Source organism: Podarcis gaigeae, assembly GCF_964106915.1.
Source record: "Podarcis gaigeae genome assembly, chromosome: 6".
NCBI lineage: Eukaryota > Metazoa > Chordata > Lepidosauria > Squamata > Lacertidae > Podarcis > Podarcis gaigeae.
In genome coordinates, this window is record NC_139682.1 from 56,759,660 (window position 1) to 56,783,295 (window position 23,636).

At 41.1% G+C, this 23,636-nt stretch overlaps 2 protein-coding genes and 1 pseudogene across 18 annotated transcripts in view; 2 read left to right on the forward strand and 1 right to left on the reverse strand.

Annotated features, from left to right (window-relative positions):
- Nucleotides 1-281: 281 nt before the first annotated feature.
- On the reverse strand, nt 282-2,901 carry LOC310846336 (solute carrier family 25 member 3 pseudogene; annotated as a pseudogene). Its single transcript has one exon. The product of its transcript is annotated as a solute carrier family 25 member 3 pseudogene (transcript).
- Nucleotides 2,367-15,629, forward strand: DMRTB1 (DMRT like family B with proline rich C-terminal 1). 2 transcript variants are annotated; one of them, XM_083742688.1, is made up of 5 exons: nt 2,367-2,474; nt 5,524-7,212; nt 9,425-9,651; nt 11,774-11,918; nt 14,059-15,629. In XM_083742688.1, exons 2-5 carry the CDS (start codon nt 6,780-6,782, stop codon nt 14,160-14,162), a joined length of 909 nt encoding a protein of 302 aa, XP_083598814.1. In that variant the 5' UTR covers nt 2,367-2,474; nt 5,524-6,779; the 3' UTR covers nt 14,163-15,629. The 2 variants fall into 2 exon arrangements, with proteins under 2 accessions (XP_083598814.1, XP_083598815.1); XM_083742689.1 differs by lacking the exon at nt 2,367-2,474 and adding an exon at nt 3,088-3,182.
- A 2,103-nt stretch (nt 15,630-17,732) lies between these two features.
- LOC310846337 (doublesex- and mab-3-related transcription factor 2-like) overlaps nt 17,733-23,636 on the forward strand; it is a gene marked incomplete at its 5' end in the record, with an annotated part of 76,263 nt that continues 70,359 nt past the window's right edge. For 11 of the 15 annotated variants that reach the window (XR_014565254.1, XM_083742676.1, XM_083742675.1 and 8 more), the window contains 4 exons: nt 17,733-18,047; nt 19,594-19,702; nt 20,409-20,663; nt 21,299-21,352. Coding sequence is in view for 11 of the 15 variants with exons in the window: in XM_083742676.1 (XP_083598802.1) it covers nt 17,733-18,047; nt 19,594-19,702; nt 20,409-20,663; nt 21,299-21,324 (705 nt within the window). The other 4 variants (XR_014565255.1, XR_014565256.1, XR_014565257.1 and 1 more) reach the window with 4 other exon arrangements.

Sequence of the window (23,636 nt, forward strand, 5' to 3'; positions counted from 1 at the left end):
GCTTCAAAGATAACATAAGTTAACATTTGGAAATCTCCCAAAAAATTGCTCTCCACTTCGGGAGGTTTATGGAATGATATCAGCATAGCCATAGCAGGAATGCATACGTTAGTAGCGTTAAAGAATTCATGCCTGAGTTGGCTTTTTTCTTTTGTACCTTCTTGTGTTGTGTATTTTAGATTCTAAGCCTTAGGGCAGGGGCTGTTTTGGATCACTAAACTTTAATTGGAAAAAGCAGTATGTGCAAACAAAAACAAACAAACAAACTTTAGCAAACACTGTCCCAAAGAAGACCTTTTATTTTCTCAATAACTACAATAACTTTATTTAGTATGCGAACACTAAGTGTCCACATGAAATTGCAGGACAATATATTAGGGAAAGTGCAACATATGCATTAAAGGAACATATAAATTCAACTTTCAGCCAAGTCCCAAGCATAGAGGACTTCCATTCCATACTGTGGTATATGAATCAATATAATACTACCAACATGTGTGATGCTCATCATTTTTTAAGCCCAGGATACGCTCAATGAGATTTGTGGTGAGGCATAGGGCAAGGCCTATCAAATAAAATGCCCTGCCCTTCTGCATGCATAAACAGGCTCTCTCACCAAAATCTATGATCTTCAAAAGTATTCTCTAAAACAACCTCACTAACTTTTTGAGTACAACTTTTTAAAGTATGTATGTTTGATGTTGTCTCAAACAACTGATGTACATGGGGATCTACAACTTGCTATATTATAATCAGGGTGCCATCTGACAGTGAATACTAACAACTTGACAAATGACAATAATCTTCAGAGCATGACAACAGTATTAAAACAATCAGCTCATCTAGCAGTTGCTATTAGCTGGTTATGTTAACCTTAAAATATTTAACAGCCTATAAAAACTATATACCAAATTATGCAATATGTAATTTTGAACGCAATTAATAGCAAAAAAAGGCGAAAATATTATGCTAAATCATGTGTTGCATGCAGTAAGTAGTTATTTAAAGTAGCTTACTTAATATGTAGCTGGAGCACTGTGCAGCTTAGTTTTAGATTCTGAATTAGTGTGTGATGGATTTCTACAGTCTACTCACAACCACATATTAGTAGAGTAGAAATTCCTATAGAACTATGACATATGACACCCTTGAAACATAGCAGTATAGCCTCACAGTGTGGATCTATTTTTCAGAGAGTTTCTTTTTCAAAGAGGCAGGCATCTCAGGTGGTGGGGGCCGGGGTAGCTTGAGATAAACCTTAACTGAGTCATAGATGAACCACTGCAGGGCAGTGAGGGTGCCAATCATTAAGATGCGGGTAAATAGCCCTTTCCAGATGCCTTTCATGCCCAATTTCTTGAGGACGCCTACAGCAGTGCTGCCCTTTTCTTTATTGAGCACAGATATCACAGAATCAGCTGGGTGTGAGACTACAGCGCAAAAGACTCCAGCAATATATCCACCAACAAATGTGACTCCAAGTTGTTCCATTTTGGTGCACTGATCCCGAGGTTTGGGCATGACGTATTTGTAGAGAGCCTCTACAGTTCTTTCAAAGCAGGAAAACTTCATCATGGTGTAAGGGATCTGCCGCATCCAGAGTGGAGCCACCCCCTTGTAGAAAGCCCACAGCCCTTCTTCAATGTACATCTTGGGAGCTGCCTCCCGCAGTGTGTTGGCAAAGCCATGCTGGGTCTGAATTCGTACCTTGGCAGCTTCCATTGGGGACAAAGCAATGTCAGCAAAGAACTCAGCACTGGCTGAAGCAGCGAGGTAAACGCTGGTACGCCACAGATAAGCTTGTTCGGGACCCAGCAAATCAGAGTAATATATCTTGAAGTACTCGTAGAGGCCAAACTTGGCAAGTCCTTGCATGGAGTAGCCTATGGCTGTTGGAGCCCACCCCTTGACCAGACCACGCATTCCCTCCTCTTGCACAGTGAGACTAAGCCCCTGAAAAAGTCCCCGATAGCGCGTAGGTTCCACTTGCATGCGGCACTTCACCACATCCAGCGGGCATACTGCTGTGTGGGTTGCGCCACAGCTCACCACGCCGCCCAGGGAGCATAGTATGAGATAAGTCGTTGACCCATACTCACAGCTATACTCTTCCTCCGGTGGTGGAGGTGGAGGAGGTGGAGGAGGGGCCGCTTTTTTGGTTGCAGCTGCTGCTGACAGGCAGCGCTGATGTTTGCACAGAGAGAGTGGACTGCTGTTCAGGGAGGCCACTGCATCCATGGCCCTGTAGCTGCCTGAGGCCTTGCAGAAAAGTGGGAGTGCAGGGCTGCCGCTGCTGTTTCCCAGAGAGCTCCAGGAAGCGGGGCAAGCAACTGTCCAGAGTCGAGACCAGAGCTTGGGGTGGGGGTATATGCAAGGCCTAGAGGCCTCCATTTCCATTTTCTCCAGGTTGCTGATGGATCTGCTGTCGATACCCGTTCTACAGGAAGAATAGGCAGCTGCACTCCACAGCCAAGGTATGTTCTGGGAGGTGGTGAACTTGCTGCTGCTAGTCTCCTCCTTCCAGGAACTGCATTTTCCCTGGTCTGCAGAAGGACAAGGCATATTCAGCGCAAGGGAGAAGGGCCAGGAGCGGATTAATGGCTACTTTCCCAACTGCCACGAATCCCAGGGTTCTTCTAACCATAGAGACTCGGCCTCCAAAGGAAGGATCGGCCCTCCCAGTGGGTGCAGACTGTGCACTGCATACACTCTAGCCTACTCCACACGTGGCTTTGCTGAAAGCCACAAGGCCTCAGTGGGCCAAAACAGGCCTAGCACTATGGAAGCAGGCTTTTAAATACATAAAAGAGGATGGGAAGTGGTTATGTTGCCCTAAGGATTAGACTCTCTTTAATAATAAGATTTAATCACAATGTAGAAGTGTTTGCTTGAGGTTAAAAGTAACAGAGGCTGGTTGTTCACTCACTCATTTCTTCCTAACACCTTTGGGAGAAATAAGACAACATGGGGTTAACCAAAAGATGTTAAGCCTTAACTTTTAACTGCTAAAGGTTTGAGTTTGATGTAAATAAAGTAGACAGTGGTTGTATGTTACTGGCTAACAGATAGCCAGCAAGGTCCTAGTGGCTCAGCATAAACTAAATGGCACCATGATCTCCTAAGGAGGTGCATGGATACTTAGAAAACAAACATTACTTATTGGATGTGAATTGTGAAAAAAGGTAGGCTGTTAGTGGAAAAATAAAGCTGGGGGAAAGATGGGAAATATAATGGGAGAGAGTTACAGGATAAAAGAGGGATACAGAGAAGTGGGGATTTCAGGATAGTGTTTTGTGGTAGAATGGATTATCTGAGAAAAAGTTTGCCAGATCTGCATGACCAGTGCTTGTTTTGTAATGGTACTCACTGGTAGAAAGTACCATTGCATCTTTTTTTTGTTGTTGCCTATGGCAGCCATTTTGTATTGTCTTTGATCAAGATTACATAAATAAATAAATGTCTCCTGCCACTAGATTTCTGAGCATCAGAGTTTAAAATAGTGATCTTTTTAACCTGAGTGTATTATTGGGGATTGTAATGTACATAAAGCTAGTTGGATATTTCCATCCCATAGTCAGATTAACCCTCCAGTGTGTGTCCAGGTGTAATCTGTCAGAGACCACATACCAAAGATGGGTGGGGCCAGAGACAAAGTGTATGGGACACCCCTTCTCTTCCCCAGCTCTCTTTCTGAAACCCACTTTTCCCTCACCTGCAGGAAATTAGTCTGAGGGTCACATAAAAGTAGGCTGAGGACTGAAGGTTGCCTTCCTGTGCTCTAGGCCTACAGGGGAGTGGTGCTAAGAATTTTCCACACTGTTGTAAGAATGTATTAGAAGGCTGAAAATACGTTTTGACAAAGATAAAATAGACCTGGCAAAGCTTTCCTTATTTTCTGGCCAAACCTCTGCTGCTGCCATTGCCGCTGCTACTACGGCTGTGGCTTAGAATATTACCTTTCATCATTTTCTCTCATTTGTTCACTGTCTTCTTTAAAACAGCACTCTAAATATTTGAGAGCTACTAATATGCCCTCATTTCCCTTTTAATGCAAAGTAACTTGCATAAATGTTTGTTTCTGACTTTACCTCATATTCATAGTGCTAAATTTAAATTCAAAATTTTTAACTGTAATGAAGGAAACAAAGCTTCAATGTGCTCTCAGGCAGGGATTTATTGTGGGATTGATGTTGTTCAGCATACACGTTTTTTGCAGCACCCACACAACATCATTGGCATAAAAATGACAGCCTGTATTTCCCCTTATTTAATCTGGCTTTACACTTTCCATGGAGTTTTCAGTAAGTTAAAGAATACCTCTTGTCCATTTGCTTTCTGTAAATGACCCATTTGTAATAAGGTGCTATGTGGAAGCACCATTAAGTTTAATTTTTTCAAGGATAAATGATGAGCATATTAGTTGTCCCCACTACATGCAAAAGGAGAATGCTACAGTATGTGGCTGTTTTCATTTCCTCATGTTACTGTGTTTTGCAAGCAAACTGCAGCTTCACAAAAATGGCCAAGAGGGACAACGTCAGGGCCTGAGAGGAGGTCTGCTTTTATAGCAGATTGCTTGTCCTGCTGTGAAGTAGCAAAAAGCTAGAGAGGGCAGTGCCTGGAGGAGGCACTGCTGTGTAGGTCATGTTCTTCGACAGCAGAACCCTCTAGCAGAAGTTGACCTTTCGGCAACTGTTGGACACAATAGCTCCTGAGCAGTTTCTGAAAGGACTTTTGAAAGTATCTATTTTCACAAAATTAGAGTTGTGGACAATGAACCAGCTTCGTGATCCACATCTGCTTCTTTTTCCTGGAGTGGTGGTATGGTTTTAAAGCCTGTATGTGTTCCCAGGTCTGTTTCCTTCACAATAGAAAGTCCTGGATTCTTATACATTTCAGAAGGTTAGTGGCACCCATATTTAACAATATAAATTATTAAAAGAACACAGGCACTTCAAAGGTTAGCTGGGTAAACAGTACATGAGGTTTTGTAGATATCGGGCAGTTTCTGAAGCTGCACATGGCCATTTTCTCTAAGCCAGCCTTTTTGGACCTGGATATTTGGCTAATGGAGATTTTTAAAAAATAGATGCAGTTTTTATAGGTTTTTATTTTCACTAAAATCTGTTTCTGTTAGTTCTTGTTTGTTCCATTGGGAGGCTCAGACTTCACTATTAACCATTTGTAAAATCCCCCCTCTATTTTTACCTCAACTTTTCCTTTGAGTCCCCAGAAGCCATTTCCTTAATTTTATAAGACTGACAATTTAGAAAAACTTTTAACCAGTTTGGACTGATTGAAGTTTAGGAAGATGCATTTTAGGGGGTAGTAACATGTATACATGCATTATTGGTAGTTTGGTTAATTATTTTTATTTGCAACTTGCTTTCCATTTATAAATTGCAGTTTTATATTTCATTCATACATTCATTTTATTATATTTCAGTTATTGAAGAGCTTTTAAATTTTTGTCATTTATATGCTTTGATTTAATAAATATTTCCAAATTATTTTGTTTTTCAGTATATACATACATAAGAGGGGATCAGCATTGCACCCTTTGCCTCTGCCCATGATTTCTATGTGTTAAGTGAAAGTGACCTTTTTGGTTATAATTTATCTGTTTCTGTTTTTAACGTTGTTGTTTTTATATTGATGCATGATACTTTTAACTTGTAACTCTGAAATTGCTTGCAATGAAGAAAGGGATATAAATATTTATAACAAATAAATAACAGTGTTAAATTGGCCTCTATGTGTGTATAGCTATGACCCTGTGTGAACAGGGTTCCCAAGTTATTATCAGACTTTTGCACAAGTAAGTACCATACAGTGTACAGCAATTAGCTTGATGGTTATATAGCTTGCCTTGTAACATACTGAATACCTTGTGTGGCTGTTTGGAGTTTTTAAAGAAGGCATCTTAGTGCCATAAATCCATAATTGTCCATGAGTAAAAGCTGACCAAGGAATCTGGCAGAAATGGGTGGAAAAACAGCTGAAATAAGAATTTTGTGTGAAACAATAGTTTATGGTTGCCCCTAATTTATTTTATGAAAACAAGGTATTGTATAACTAAAGGCATACATATGTTGCTTGTTTCTGTAAATGTACTATATGGAAAACTCATATAATAAAAAGAACAAAGCATTGAGGATGCTGTCCCATAACATCTGAGGGGCCACATGTTCTTCACTTATAAAACTTAAAACATGTGAAGCTGGCCAGTTTTTAATTAACCAAAAGCCAACATTGGTTTAAGCAGCCCCAGGTAGGGCCAGCGCAAGAATCACTCAGCCACGGGGTTAACCAGTGCCAGTAAAACAACACCATCTTAGTGAATGCTGCCACCCTCATGTCCTGTTAAAGCTCAAAACTGAGCAGCCTGCTTCTTAAGAAAAATTATTGCAGGACCACTAGAAGACTGAGTTCCTTATCTTCTGCTAGCAAATGCCTGCAGTCCTTAAACCAAAAGCCCCACCTCCTTTCTGACAGAGGGAGAAGGGAGTCAGCAAGCTTAGAACACTTGATTTTAAAAAACAAAGGTTTTTGAGGATATGCAATGCCACCCACCCACCTATTTACTCTGTTGAAGTCTGCTACAGGAGTTCTACTGTATTCTAGGGGCTGGCCAATTGTTTCTTTTCTTTCTGGAGCCGAACTCCTCCCCTTCTGCAGGCCCAGGCTTACTAGCTATATTGTAGCTACTCTCTGCAGCTTCTAGGAGCAGATTCAGACCTGCTGCCTTGGTGTGGTGGGGCTGCAGACGGTTGCCTGCCATGGAGTCCCAAGATGCAGCCGCTCAGTCTCTCCGGGCCCCCAAATGCTCACGCTGCCGGAACCACGGCTTTGTGGTACCCGTGAAGGGCCACGCAGGCCACTGCCGCTGGAAGCAGTGCCCATGTGAAAAATGTGCTCTCATTACTGAACGCCAGAAGATCATGGCTGCGCAGAAGGCCTTGAAGAGGCAGGGACCGGACTCCCCACTCAGGGAAATGTTGCCACCTGGTCAGCACAGTCCCAGCGATGAGCAGGTGGCAACCACAGGTAGCGGCAGAAAGTGCTCCAGGATGAATCTTTCAGAACCCCCCACCCAGGGGTCTGTTGTGCAGGAAGGAGCCAAGGGGACTTCTGCAGCAGTTAGCCACTCTATGAGGACAAGGACTGCCAGGACACCACCCAAACCCAGCTCTCCAACCTTCATAGACTTAGGTATGTGGCCCAGCTCAAAGCTCTGCTCCAAACAGGCTGATGTGTCCATAGCCATTATTTTTATGCATTTTTCATCTTTGTTGGAAGCTGCCCAGAGTGGCTGGGGAAGCCCAGCCAGATGGGCAGGGTGCAAATAAATTATTTTTTATTTTATTTTATTTTATTTTATTTTATTTTATTTTATTTTATTTTATTTTATTTTATATATATATATGCACCAAATGTTCTACCTGCTCTGCCTCAATAATTTCTGTTTTTATGTTGTTGAGATTTGGTACTAGTGCTATTTGGAATTTCTTCTTCCCTGAAAAGATAGTATGGATTTATTTATCCTGCTTGAGGACTTTGTAGCTGCAGGAATTTAGTCTTGGAGGCTGCTTGACCATGTTTCATTGTTGCAGAAAAGAAAGAAAAACCACCCCACAAATATATGCAGCCGGTCTTTGTTTTAAGAGTGAAATGAGCTTGCAGCAGGCCCTGCGCAGTACTGAATTGCCAATAGAGCAACAAGACTAACCCAGAGTCTGGACTTAAAATGAAGTTTGTTGTATTTTACAGACATCTCCTTTAGCAAAGGGAATATATCACAGCCAGTGCAAATAAACAGGGAAGTTACTGCCATTTGTTAGGACCGGGTGTGTAAAATATAAAAGAGAAAAGCAAACCTGGGATTTGACTGTTGTCTTATGAAAAATTATTTTTGCAATGAAAGTGGTGCTCATAAGTGGCTGCTTTTACAAATATCTAGAGCTGCAGTGAATTTTGGGAGGGAAAAATCAAGATCTAACTTTGCAAAAATAAATTTTATTTTACAATACTTAGATTTTTTTGGTCACCATTCTCATTATTGAATTTAAGGGTTAAAGTAACAACATGGAGTTTAGAAAATGTTAAATCTAGCAAGTTGATAGCAATACGGCCTTAAATCAACAAGCTGTAAGTAAAACAAATTTATCAAAAACATATATGTTGCAAAATGTTGTATTTAAGCTCTGCAATTTTCCTCAGTTTTAAATTTTCAGAACATGTTGGTTCAGTTCTAAAAAATATGTGGTTAATATGACTTCAGCATGCTCTCTAGCTGTTTAATTCTATTATCTCTATTTTGTGCTATCTTTAATTGTGGTTTGCCATCTACTGGTTTGTCAGTGTACTAAACACTATTAAAACAGCCTGTATGTTATTCTTTTATTTAGACTTAGCATTAAATCTGTGAGCTTGTTTTCAAATGCATCAGGTTGTGTTTTGTTTTGAAATACTGATAAATCTTCCAGCCACAAGTGCTGCAAATTCAGAGGCCCTGGTAGTGTTTAACTTTGCTTCAATACCACATGGTGTCTAGAATCTTTTAATCTGTGAGTAGGAATGGTGTCTCTGGACATTCTCCAGCTGGGTGGGAGCCATTTATCCATGAGTGCCTCTACATAGCTGTAAAAACATTTAGATAACCCAGCCAGAGGTGCAACTAGGGTCCCTTGCGCCCTTGGCAAGGAGCTGTATTGGTGGCGCCACCCCCAGAAAAAAATCTGACTTTACCGTAATAGCCACATTAGAAATTGCTGCATTTTATTCTACCTAAGTACTTGAAGTGACCAGAGTTAGTGTGAGGATTGGAGGAAGGGTGAAAACATTTGCATGTCTTTGTTCTGTGGTGCAATAAGGTTGGGAAGCTAGTTCCACTTTTGATCTCTCCACGGCAGTGGCGGTGTGCTGCCACACACTTTCCAGTCTCCAGTGGTCTACCTTCAAATACCGCCTTGCCATTTCTCCTACAGCTCAGCTCCCCACTCTTGTCTAAATTCACAACTTTACACAGATAGCTAGAGAAAGATTTCTGGGGTGATTATTGCTTCTCCCCGGGCCTGCGCCCCCAGCGAATGCCTGTTTCACCAGCCCCTAAGTATATCTCTGAACCCAGCTATGTAGGTACAACCCAATCGTGAGGTTCTTTCCCACAGACCTGGCAATTTGCCCCAGTGCGGTGAGAATTATGACCTTCTCCCCATGTTTTGGCAATTTAAGCATCCTCCTAGCTGCACAGAGCTGGTCCTGGATAATCATCTCCTACAATGTTGGGAGGACATCTAAAAAAGACCTACTCATGAATATTCAAATAGTGGAAGCACAGCATTTTCAAGATGCTAAAATACATGGAAATCTTACATATATTGTTTATAACACTATTCCGTTCAACTATTCTATTTCTCTGTAGACCAGCCTCAAGAATGTGCTGTTGTGGGCCCAGAATCTGTGGAGAGGGAGCCTCTGAAAGTGTATCCCGGGTACTCTGGGATGTACCCTTACCATCCAATTTCTGTTGGATTCACTATCAACCAAACAGGCTACAGAGGCCCTTCACCTGCCTCTGTCTTGCCCCTGCAAGCAGGTTTCAGGCACTTTCCTAGCAGTCATGGGCCAGGAGGTGTTGCTTCTATGCCAGTAAGTGACGTTTTAGCCATAGTACTGCTTAATGCAAGCTCTGTTTGAATGCAGGAGCTCAGGTATCGAAATATACTTGCAAAAAGAAAGAAAGAAAACCCTTTGCCTCTGGTTGCATCAGTCTTGAATTGTATGTAGACAAAACAAAAAAGGGGTAAATTTCAGGGTTATACAAAACTTGTCCCTTTAATTTTATTGAGTTTTCCACCTTTCCCACTCCTGGTCTTGAATATAGATATTATCTCTGCGAGTGTTTCAGATCGGCTACTATTAGGAACTGTGCAAACTGGATGCACATTGGAATGAGCTTCCAGACAGGCAGCTCCTAGTGCCATCCATTCATGGCTTTTCTGCTGTAAGCTACAATTGGAATTGACTTTCTACACTATTACTCTATGTATAGACCTGCTATGTTCCATCCTCATCACTGGATGTGAAACAGCTGGTGTGGGTGGAAAAGAAGGTCCAAATCATGTGAGCAGCTACTGGAAGAGAAGCATGCATTTGTTATACTGATAAAGCAGTCTATAAATTTTGTTAAATGAAAAAATAAGGACAGCCTTTGTAGCTGGTGCCATTTTAGCAGCTTGCTTAGTTTTGAATCAATATTTAATGCCAGTGTGTATTTTATGGCTATCTGCTTTTAATCAAAGGGGTATTATAGTGGTAATAAAAACTAAAAATCCTCCCTGATCACTGCCATTAACCACATTGCTAAAGTGGTGTTGACGACAAAGGGGTTTTTACTTCATAAAAAAGTAAAGCCAGAAAAGCATTTTAGTGCTAATTAAAATATCAATTAAAAAAAAGCAGAGTGATAAAATTGTTTCCACCACAAAGGTAACAGCATATATATGTTGTGATAGATCAATAACCACAGGAAAATAGCGCTGTTCTAAAAAGATATTTAAGTACTTCTAAGAGCATCCGCACCTGTGGAGATTGCGTTACTCTTCTGTTCTCCTGAAAAAGGTGCCTGGTAGGCCTCAGGATGCCTCATGGAAACTGATTAATCAACTGCATAATAAAGTCAGACGTTTCGGTGTATGTTCTTCTGAGAAAAGACAGTAGAACAGGAAAAATGCAACGCAACAACTGTGTAGCTGTCTTGTAAAGACTAGTGAACAAAGCATGACTATCCCACACAAAATGCCAGGTGTGAAGTACCTTAAATGTGATTTAACCACTACTTTCAACAGATATGTGCATCCAAATTCAGGTGTTCTGCTTTGCTTTCAGTGGGGTACATATTTGGTTGTTCACTCAGAAATAATCCTCATTTCAAATACCCAGCTCCCAGTTGGCACAAAATATAGTGTATCCATACACTGATAATTGTTTCTTCAAAGTGAAAGTAAATCGGACAGAATTTGACAGAAGTTGTTTTCAAGGTATCTACACTAAAGAAACCCACATCAGAAACTGAACCTGCTGGATAATTGAACTAATCATTCTCTTGGGGTTTTAGGGGCCTTTTCTCTTTTTTTTAGTACATATTGCAACTGGCTCCTGTTAGGGCACATGTACATGGAAAACTTTGCCCATGTTCACAGTTTTGCACTTGAATGGAAGATCAGGACACTGTAAATGGAAATGGTATGGAAATGTAAATGCAAAATGGGTTCCCAGTATGATGAAAACTGCCATAATTTCCCCAGTCAACATGGAATAGGGTAGCTAGGTGCAAAAAAGGGCAGGGCTCCTGTAATTTATCGGTAGCAGCTTGTAATGCAAGCTACAGCTGTAGAATTTCATTCTTCTGCACAACTATTAAAGCTGCAGGACCCTGAACGTAAGTTCATAAGGAAAGCCAAAGGCCCATCTACTCCAGCATACTGTTCTTTCAGTGGCCAACCAGATGGAAGCCTGCAAGCAGGTCCTGAGTGCCACAACACTTTCCCCACATTTGGTTCCTAGCAAATGGTATTCAGAGGCATCCTATATTTGACACTGGAAGTAGAGCATAGCCACAATGACCTCTTTTGCTCCTGGTCAACCTACACATAAATCTTCGTAAACAGTTCAGAATTATATGATGATAAAACACATTTTGTCTTAGCCTTCTGCCCTTTTATGTATTCACTCTGAAACCAAATACCTTTGTCTCTTTGCCTTCATGCAGATGCAAGATGTAGGTGGAGATTTTTGTCCAGGTTATTACACTCCGTTGCCACCTTTTATACCTCAGGGATTTCTGCCAGGGATTCACTACATTCCGCCGCCTCTCCCACTGAATGTTGTGGCTGAAGCTACAAAGGAAACATCTGGTAAGCATTCAAAAGGTTCCGTTGGTTGCATAGCAGGTGTGTTGTGGCTGTCCACCCAGACAGGAAGGGGATAAATAGCAACTAAGACAAGTGTATGGGCCACAACTTTCACATGACTACAGTGAGGTAAGCATTGCATTAGGTTAGGATCCTGTTATCCTGAAAGACTCCTGATATGGATGCCAATACGCCATCCCAGCATGCCTGTTGGGGAATCCCATGGAGGTTGGCTAGTATGAAAGGACGCCATGTGACTAGTATTCTGCTGGTAACCTGATATGAATAGTGACAGGAGTGGAGCGCCTGGGCCAGACCTGGTGGGAGGGTCCCAAAGATGACAATGATTATATATTTATTTATAGTCTCCCTTTCTCCTGACAGGGACTCAAGGAAGTTTACGGATAAGAACAGCTAAAAGCATAGAAGAAACTATCATTAAAAAGCAATTAAACAGCAATAGAAAAAAAGACTTTGGCAATCCCACCTGCCACTGAACTCAATGTGTTTTGATTATATGCAATTTTGGCTTTATGCACTATCCCTGGAATGTAACTCCTGCATTAGTTGAGAGTCACCTGTACTCTGTACTGACTGGCAGCTGTTCTCCAGGGTTTCAGGCAGGAATATTTCTGTTACCAGGAGACACTAGGCAATGAACCTTTTGCCCGTGTGGGGTGTGTTTTACCACTGAGCTATAGCACTTCCCTCTTTAGCATGGTCCTTCTTAAAATATTTAGCTCCTGTTTGCTTTTCATCTTGAATTGTGGAAATATAAATTAATAGCTGCTTTCAGATTTGGTAAGGTCAAGGAAAAACCACACACAAAAAAACCCTTAAGTATTGTATTTACCTTTCTTGGTTTCATGCCTTTAGCCCAGTGTAGGGGAAAATCAAGTATACTATGGGCAACCTTTGGTTGGCTCACAGCCGTGATACAGAAACATTTTCTACAGTTTCAAACAGAGTTAACTTTTCCCTTCAGAAGAACTACTTTTCCTGTTCTGCCACAAGCATGGCTGATAGAAACATGCTAAAATAACTCATGAAATAGCTCTTATTTGTATGTTCATGCCTACCTGTTGTTGTTTTTTAAAATCCTATGTATGAAAAGCTAGCACATCAAAGAAAAGGCTAGACTTGAAACTCTTTCCCTATACATGTGCTTTGTTTTTGATGTAGAGAAGCACTCACAACTATGTGACCTAAATACATACTCTGAAGCACCACATACTGTTTTGTGTACATAATTAGGTTGCCTGAAAACTGAAAAATTGTTTGCTTCCTAGCAGCAGTTTGTCTCAAGCTGAGAAGGGATGTTTTGAAAAGCTGCTAACTTCAACGTGGGAACAAAGTTCATTTTGTAAAAGCACTATATGTGTATTCCCCTTTGCTTGCAAGATGCTTTTTTCTAATGGATCTCGCTGATAGTGCTGTCTGTCAGTCACACTTCTGCTAGTAGTGAAATGCTCCTTCAACCCTTGCTTTCACAAGTATCTTTATCTGGTTTAGTCCTATGTGGATTTAGTCATACGTATCTTTAGCCAAATAGATTTACCGTACAGAAAGTCAGATATCATTGACGGACAGTCATACTCATAGATGACCCAGACTAACAAATCCATTAATTTCAGTAATCTATTCAGGTTATGAGTCAGATACCACCCCAGATTTTAAAGGAACAGAGCCAATCTTTCCATTCTTTTCTCACATTCTATGGCATGAATGTGGGACGTGAAAATTATTTTTGGAGTTTTAAGTTCTGATGTTTAATTTTTGAGTAGCCACAAGAGGGCAAACTACTTGGAAATTAATCTCAAACTCTTTAGAGTTGTCAATTTGGGGGGGGGGGTTTGTTTGAAACTTTAAGGATTTTATAGCATCTTTGTAGGCTACATAAAGTAAGTTGTATATTTGCAGTAGTAATGGGGAGTTGATCTAATAAGCCACCATCTGCAAACTAGAAAGATACAAGCTATATAACATGATGTGATAAGCTTATTTGTATTTCAAATCTTTGTATGATTCAAGATCAAAAATGGACATGAAATTAAAACAGAGAATTCCTTGGATTAATTGTAAAGAGCAGATTCATACAAAGAACCTGAAATCACTGGATTGTTCTTCTGCTTCTGTATTTCAGCTACACCTGCAGATAGCCAGGATTCTGGAGTGACATCTGAACGCAGCCTGTCATCTTCTCAGGAAGATGCCAGTGGAAAATGTTCCTCATATTCTGAGCACTAAATGCACCAAAAAGTCATGTTCAAATGTTGACTTCAAGTGGTGCCATTCTGAAAGTGATGTTTTGTTTTGCGTCACTGACTGGTCACGTCAGTATTTGGGTTGGTATTGTTCACAACATTTGGTCTATCAGGTGCTATCCACACATGAATTTCCGCTGCTTGGTGCCTTAATGCCAAAGTGGAAGTTTAGGAATCTTCATAGTCTGTTTCTGACATGCAGATGGGCAGGAAGTTAATGCAGGCTCAACTCAGGATTAATGTAAACTATAGGAGATCAGATGTGCTCAAGTACATGCGATCTCCAAATAAAGTTGTGTCTGGTCACACTTTCACACCACCTCCCAGCCTGTGGTTGTGAAAGTGGATATTCTAGCCATTTCTAGGCTTGCCAGCTTTTGTTATCTGCTTCTGTCTGAGCCTTTAACAAGAGTTTGCTATGTGGATATTAGCAGGCGATAATGATTATCTCCGTTGCTTGAAAAGTTTCATTTGCTAATTCTTCCATTTCAGGCTGCTATTAAAACCCCAGAATCAGGCTAATTCTTTTTCTGACAAGTTGGCAGCCCTAACTTACGCTTGTGCTGCAGCTGTGTATTTCTTTCAAAGTTCAGGAGAAGAACTATAGAGGGATGGCTCAGACGCTTTTTTATGCTTCAGTGGGTATTAGAGCTGCAGTACACATAATGGTATGTTTATAGGGAAATAACTGTTGAGTTTCAAGGGCCTGCTAATGATAACAGACCATGAATAGAGTTGTGGTTCATATGGCTGAACAGTTGGGATCAATTTGGGATAGCAGAGTTAACAGTTACCACTATGATTAAGGTCCCATCTGCACTATACATTTAAAGCAGCGTCATACCACCTTAAACAGTCATGGCCTTCCCCAAAGAATCCTGGGAACTGTTTTTTTGTTTGTTTATGATGCTGTGAGGGATTAGGAGATCCCAGAGCTACAATTCCCAGAGTTCTCTGGGAAGAGAGGTTGGCTGTTAAACCACTGTGAGAAGTATTACTCTGGGAGGAGAACAGGGGTCCCCTAGCAACTCTAAGCACCCTTAACGAACAAGTTCCCAGGATTCTTTGGGGGAAGCTCTGACTGCTTCAAGGCCTTTAAATATACAGTGCAGGCAGGGTCTAAGTGTAGCTCTTCATGCTCAGTGTTTGAATTGTGTCATTTATATAACTGTTTCATGTTAATTATGGCTTAGTCCAAAACCAGAGACAAGAAGGAAAATGTGCACTTGATGATTCTTTGCTTACTCAGCCTTTACTTTGGGGAAAAGTAGCATCCTTGCAAAGGGCACAGTTCTTACCTGATAGGAAAGGAGGAAGATTTATTTTTGTATCAGAATAAGGATGAAGAGCAGCATTCCGCTTTAATGTGTTCCGTTGTAAAAAGACCAGCTACAAATGTTAGTTTCACTTTCTTTGCTTAAATCTATTAAAACATTGATACTGATCTTAAGTTTTGAAATGTCACATTTTTGTTCTGAAACAGACTTCAAATGTTTAAAAGGCAGAGGGGACATTTAACAAGGATACTTTTATCTGAATACAATGACTGCTACAGTTGTTGAAGAATTAATGGAAAATTCAAACGTATACCTACTTGGCTTACCTAATGAGCAGCAATAGAAGGGTTAATAAAAATTTCCTATTTCAAGTGACCGAACAACATCCAAAGGCATTTTAGTCAGGTTGTGTTTTGCCATATCACTGTATGGCTGAAATCACTTTCATATCACAAATGAGCCAGGATGGACAAATTATTGTGGCCTAGTGCACTAGGTCAAAATCCACCATGTAAGAAATTTTTTTGTGCAAACTCAACCAAAATGAGTGAGAGCTGTGCAAGACTACTTGTGTGAGCATGTGTTACAACATGGGAGTATTATTTTCTAGTATTTTAGTTCTGAATTAAACACTATATTTAAAAGGTGACCCTGAATTTGAAATTCATAAAACTGAAGACAAACAGCAGTTGGATCAAGAGATCATGGATCATTGCTTTGCAATGATGTATTGAGTTCTGCTTGTTTTTGTAGTGCTACAGATGTAAGCTTTTGAACTTTCTGGCTTTCAAGTCAATATTCTATACTGTAAATAACTATAGTGTATTTAAATATAAAATAATGTTTCTTTTTTGTTTGTTTGTGGATCCATGAGAATGGACTTTTGTGAAGTACATAAGAAAGTATGAGAGAGAGAAGCCAATTGTCATAAGTATGGCAAACTATTTATTTACCTAGTCTTGTAGTTACTGGTGCTACAAGAGCCCCAAATCTTGAAATTTATTGTTCATTTCATCAGTTAGCTAGGAGATTGTAATTGTAGATTAAAATGTTAATCGTACCAATTAATAGGACTATCACCCTTTTAAATAAATCTTAGTCAATTAATCATGTTAGTTTTAATCATTTAAATGATTAAATATGTATACATCTGCATTTGAATGAGAGAGTATTGATGAAAAAAGTATACATAGTTTGAGCGTTCTAGACTCAAAACTGCACCTAGATGCTCAGATATCAGTGGTGGCTAGGACTGCTTTTTACCAACTTTGAATTACACACCAAAAGTCGTTTCTTGTTAATTTGAGATTGGATTACAGTACTGCAGTATGTTCTACATGGAGCGTTCATTAAATAATGCCCAAAAGGTTCCATTAGTTCCACATGCAACTGCCAGCTGTATCACATTATGCCAATCCTTTACTAGCTGCACTGGTTACTGATTTGCTTCCAGCCATGATTCAAGGTGCTAGTTTTGACATTTAAAATGCTAAATGACTAAGTCTCAAGACCATGAACCACTGAAGAAAGTTCAGTAAAAACTCTCATTTCAGTGGAGTTTTTTCAGGACCATTTCCTGTTTACAAAAATTATTTTTAAAAAATCTGCTGTTGCAGTCTCCCATTATTTTTTTTCCTTACTGGCTGGGGGAGGAGTTGCATATGTTTTTGTGCTTTTCTGCTGTAAAGTGCCTTGAGTATCTTGCCAGAAAGGTAATGAAGAAACATAATAAACACATTGCCCTAGTCCCTGCTCACTGGTAGGCGTAATTTTGAATTAGCGTCCTCACTTACTGTGCCTCGCAAGGCTGACAGTCCACGTTCTTCTCATAATGAATCTGGAGTGTGCATTCGATTCTTGGCAATAATTGATGTAGTACAGGACTCGAAAATGGGTCGGTACGTGTGTGTGTTGTGGGGTGGGGTGGGAAGGACGGCAAAACAGAGCATTGTGTCCTGTAGCATTTTAGGGGTTAAGCCTGGAATAGATTTGATTGAGCGGCAAGTGGTGGGGAGAAGTGGAGAACTGACGTCAAAGATCAAGGCTGGGCCGGGCTGAGCCTTCATCAGAAAGGTGCTACTAATACGGCTGTAGAGGAGAGCCGACGGGAAGCAGCCGCAGACTCGGCCAGAGGGCGCTACAAGTTGCAAACGCGACGCGGCTTTGCTGTCGTCTAGCAAAGTCAAGCCCAACCTGTGCAGGTGCCTTCAAGCCCACCCAAAAAAAAAAGTAGCTACAGCTTCAGAAGGCCTAAGACAGCGAGCAAAAGGTCCGTCATGTTGCCCTTGCCCTCCAGGCGGCAGCGAAAAGCTAAGTCTGCCCGCCCCGTCAACTCTTCAGAGCGCCCCGGCCATGAGGTCGAGGTCGGCTGCGGCGCTTTCAGCACCGGCTCGCGGCGCCTGCTGAGCCAGCGACTGCCCAAGTGCGCGCGCTGCAGGAACCACGGCGTGGTGTCCAGCCTCAAGGGCCACAAGCGGCTGTGCCGCTGGCGGGAGTGCGCGTGCGCCGCGTGCTTGCTGGTGCTCGAGAGGCAGCGCGTGACGGCCGCGCAGGTGGCGCTGAGGCGGCACCAAGACCAGGTGGCCGGCCAGGTGAGTGGGAGCGCGCGCCTTGCGCGGGAGAAAAAATCAGCAGGGGCGGGAAATACAACGCCGGCCGCAGAGGGGGGCCAGCAGGGCTCCTCCTCGGGCCCCTCTCTCCTTGCTGACGGCTCTGGAGTCCTTAAGAGGTCATAACAACATTAATAATAATAATGGTGAGGATGATGATGACAGTTAATAATAATTTTATTGTTTATACCCCGCCCATCTGGCTGGGTTTCCCCAGCCACTCTGGGCAGCTTCCAGCAAAATATAAAAATAATAATAATGTGAGACATTAAAAACTTACCTGGACAACTTGCTTCAGCATTGAGTTGTATTAATTTCGGTGGCGGAGCAGCAGAACGGTTAGTAATGGCTAAAGAAATCCTCTCAGGCGGCGGGTGGGGGAATGGCGGAAACGCCTCAGGGCATGGGATGTGGGGGCCCCTCAGAGGGCCACATTTGCCAGTATGGGCAACTCTGGCAAGTTGAATAGCTGCTGTTTAAACTAAGAACGTACTAGTCCCTGTACAGTATAAGCAGGGCCCCAGAGGCAAACCCCCCACCTTGCCTTTATTCGTTGCAATGCAGGAGCATCTTCAGCTGTGAAGTTTTTTTTCCTGTAGCAAAGCACAAAGCCTCAGCTGCTGAATTTGCTCCTGTAAGTTCAGCTGGCTTTAGTTTTCGCTTCATTGGTGTGTGCTTTGGGCAGTGGGATGTACTTTTTGCTTATCTTCTGGGCCCATGCAAGCTTTATAGGGCAGTAAGCTTTTCCAGAACAAAAAAAATAAAGCATCTGCATCAGGAAGACCTTTCTGGCGGTAAGTGGTGTTAGACATTGGAATGGACTCCTTGGGAAGGTGGTGGACTCCTCTCCTTTGGAGGTTTTTAGGCAGAGGTTGGATGGTCAACTGTCATGGATGCTTTGGTTGCAATTCCTGCATTGCATGGGTTTGGACTAAATGACCCTTGAGGTCCCTTCCAACTCTACGGTTCTATGATTCTAAGTGACACAAGAACAAACGGGGAGGATGTGGAGCTGAGGAATAATGTAAGGAAAGTAACCTTAAAACTGCCCTCTCCTGAAGCACCTTTTCCTGAGAAAGTCACTGGAATCTGGTTCTGCGTTTCAGATAAAAACAAGTCCCAGTCTTTAGTGAGCTTTGCCTCATGTAGATCAAAGCTGAGTAGCTTTAACTTTTAAATGGGATGGATTCAGTGTAAATAGTTTAAGCTTCTTAAATTAATTTGGGTGCTAGTGGAGCTGTCTGGGCCTGGCACCGTAATTGGTTTACTGCTATTGAAGACAAGTTCCCTTTCTTTGAGCTCATGTTATATGTTATATATATTTATAACAGCAATAATAATGTTAACTATATAATTGTAATGCATCCTGGGGAAAAGTTGTCTTTTGATCATAATGCAGCTTTTCTTATTTGCTTCCAAATAGCTTGAATGTTTTCAGTATTATTTTAGCAGGCAAGCATGGACATTGTTAGTAAGCAAAAATAGCTATGGTGTTGATGAATGTCCTCTTCTTTTTGCCATTGCATAGGTTAAGAAAGGAATGAGGAGCAGTGAATGTTCAGTTTCCGGCCACAGATTAAACTTCTATTGCAAGACCAAGCAGACTGCCAGGTTGTTGGCTAGACACTCACCGGAAGGTATGTGCCTGCATGTAGGAAATACACTTGAAACAAACCTAGTAGGTTTTTCCCTTTTAATGTATTCCATTAAAAAATGTGGTATTGATATAGGACAATAAGTTGTTATAGCTGTGAAATGAATGTTTATTTTATATTCCTGACACATTCCATAAATAAGCATCTACCTATGAAGACCTCTTTAGGCATGACTCTCCAAACCCTTAAAAAACATCAAAAGATTGTGTAACAATGGCATTTCTAGTCAAGGACTCTGGTTGACATTACATTTCATGAGTGAATACTGGATGCCTTCCAGAGAAGCTAAGTATACCTAAGTGCCACTGATTTGAGTATGAACTGAGTGTTCTTGATTTTATTGGTGTCAGTTGTATTTAAGCACAAAAGCTGCTTCAGATGTCTTAATTACGTATGATATTATCTACACATGAAATACACTGGTGTAGTTAGCTGTTAGCTGTTGTATGTGACAAGCGTATGGGTGCACTTTCACTATGCTACACTTTCAACTATACAACGTGTACAAACAGTTAATGACTGGCACGTGCAACTATTACCTGTGATCTGACAACTTACACACAGGTTTCTTAGTAATACCGTTTTTACCGCGTGAAATGCTTTCTGTAAAGGAAATGCGTAATGTTTGAAAGCACCTAATGCCAGGCTTTGCACAATAACTGTCCTTTTCCTTTGGATCTTGTTGTAGCAAATAGTCCACCCTCCCAGGAAACAGAACATTGCCTTTCTACCCTCAGTGAGAGAATGAGGAAAAGAAGGGCATTTGCAGACAAGGAGTTGGAATCAATAATGCTGGAAAGGGAACTTCGACAAAGAACCTTTGACGGATTTGCTGCCCATCAGAGAAGACAGCTGCTGAGCAGAGAGCATTTACCAGCCCTTGAGGAAAACGTATTCCAAAGTGGACATGATTACCTTAATTACTTGACATGCATTAACTCTGGTATGTTGAATATTTGTTTTCCTTTGCTGCATTCAAACACCAAGGTTCTAGACTATGGACCTTGCATTTATAAAATCACAGACACTTCTCCTTTGAATGTAGCTTTTATCACAGCAAGCCAAACTGAAGGTGGCACTTCACAGAAACATACCTGTGAGGAGAACATGAATAAATACCTAAATGTGTACAGAGAAAATAATTGTGACTGGAAGGAGCAAGCTCTGTCCAGTGTCTTTTCCAGAGATCTTCTCTTACTTGAGAATAACTGGAGCCCCAAAATAATAAAACTCCAAGAAAATAAAGAATTAAGAGACGTGGCAGCCAGATACTGTATTTTGTGCAATCATCATGCAAAACAATAAAATCACAATGTTAATGATACAGGTCTTGAAGTCAAGGAGGATGTGAGGCATTTGTCTCAAGAGTGTTGCTCAGAAATAAACAAGCAGATACTGTCTTTTTCAGTAGAATCTTTATTAAAAGTTTAAATCTATTAAGTAGCTTGGATGGCCAGTATTCTTATGAAATATTAATAAGGAAGTCTCTCTACTAAATAAATATTCATATTGTATGTATAATTATAACTCTTCTGCAAGTAGTTAACATCATTGACTCCCGTTCCATTTCTGATGTAGGGGGAAAACGTTCTACTTTGTTGTGATACATTGGAACTAGATCAGTGTGTTCTGGTAAGAGTGAGGATTTGCATCTTTATTTTCATCAATGTTTATGTTTGTAAATGTGTTCAACTGGGCTTTTTCATCCATCTTGTTTTGCTTATAAGTAAAACATTATTTGCCTGTATGAAGCTGCAAAATATTACCAGGCATATGGCTTCCAGTATATTATAAAATACAGTGTAACTATTTGCAGAGGAAAAACCAGGTGAAAAAATATTACAACATAGCATGATGTCATAAAATGGCATAACATAACTTTTTGTTTTGATCAAATTACTGGAAGTAACTGTGATACAAATCACCAATTTTTGTGCCTAAAGTCCCTGAAAGTCCCTGCAACTGCAGCTTCTTTCAAACAGGATCTGAAAATCTAGTTGAATATTCTTTGCTGAAGCAGGGTAATTGGTAACCATCATTGCCATTTGATTAGCCATATCATTCGGATTATGATATGCTCCAAGCAGAGAGGCTACCACTGCTATAAAAAAAACCACATGTACCCAAACTGACAAAAAATAATAATCTGGGACGAGGAGGGTTTACCACCACCACTGTCATGGAGAAGAGGGGTCAGCAGAAACAGAAGGGAAAATTAAAGAACTGGGGTGTGTGCAGTGTGATCTGTCCTGTACCTTTTAAGGGTGGCCATGCCCACTGTTGTTTCTGGTCAAGAAGGTTTTACAGATTTTGTACCATTTTGAAAACCTACAGAATCTGTTTATCAGAAGTGGTGGTAGAATAAGTGCACATTTTATGAGCAGCTGCCCTTCTTTCAAGTTTATTCAATTCTGAGGGTGCAATCCCAAGTACACTTACTAGGGAGTTGGATTCATGAGCAAAATGGAGAATACAGCCAAGCAGACATGCAAAGATAGGATTTGTGCTGTGAAAATCCTCTCATCCTCCTCCACACAAAATAGTATGTGTATGGAATTGAACTTTACTACTTTTCGCTGGAAATATATTGGACACTACTACTAAGGGCACAAGCCTAGACAGTGTGTCTGGAAGTCCTGGGCTGCCTTGTTGTTGTTGTTTAGTCGTTTAGTTGTGTCCGACTCTTCGTGACCCCATGGACCAGAGCACGCCAGGCACTTCTGTCTTCCACTGCCTCCCGCAGTCTGCTCAAACTCATGCTGGTAGCCTCAAGAACACTATCCAGCCATCTCGTCCTTTGTCGTCCCCTTCTTCTTGTGCCCTCCATCTTTCCCAACATCAGGGTCTTTTCCAGGGAGTCTTCTCTTCTCATGAGTATTGGAGCCTCAGCTTCAGGATCTGTCCTTCCAGTGAGCACTCAGGGCTGATTTCCTTAAGAATGGATAGGTTTGATCTTCTTGCAGTCCATGGGACTCTCAAGAGTCTCCTCCAGCACCATAATTCAAAAGCATCAATTCTTCGGCGATCAGCCTTCTTTATGGTCCAGCTTTCACTTCCATCCTTGTCCATGGAGTTTTCTTGGCAGGGATACTGGAGTGGCTTGCCGGTTCCTCCTCCAGGTGGATCACGTTTGGTCAAAACTCTCCACTATGACCTGTTCATCTTGGGTGCCCTCCTCGGCATAGTTCATAGCTTCTCTGAGTTATTCAAGTCCCTTCGCCACGGCAAGGCAGTGATCCATGAAGGGGCCTGGGCTGCCTAGGCGACAGGAATTCCGTACTACTTTGATGATAGATTCTTGGCACCCTTATTACAAATAATGAAATAGTGCGATACACTTCAATTCTACTATCTAAAACAATAGGCAAGAAAAGTTAAAGTTCTCAAGATATGCATTACAGTTCTCAAGATACGCATTACCTTTTTCTACAAAGTACTAATATTGCTGGAGCCAATATTTCATTCTATACACAAAAGAAATTAAAGCACTAGTTGCCAGTTAATTTAAATACTAAAGAAACACATATTTCAAGCTTGGGGAGAGCAGTCTAACATCTCTAGGTCTTGCTTTTAGTCCCAAATAATATGCTCCAAATAATAATTTGCTTAATGAAGCAAGTGTATGTTCTTTTCTTTTAGCAACAATTTCCTTTAAAGATAGTATATTGGTTCATTTATAGCATATAGATTTTCCCAGCTCTTGGTCTCCATTGAGCTCTTGCCTGAAGGAGAGCTTTGTAAATCATGGAAACACTCATAGCAACTGAAATGGTTAAAGTTATTTCCCTACATATTGAGTCATATCACAGAGTTAATTTGCCCAACAAGAATTCATGCAGCTAGCTTATATAAACACAGGTTTTGTTTTTAAAAGATTGGGTTGCTTCATTTGTGAAAAGGTCCAAATGCTCTCAGC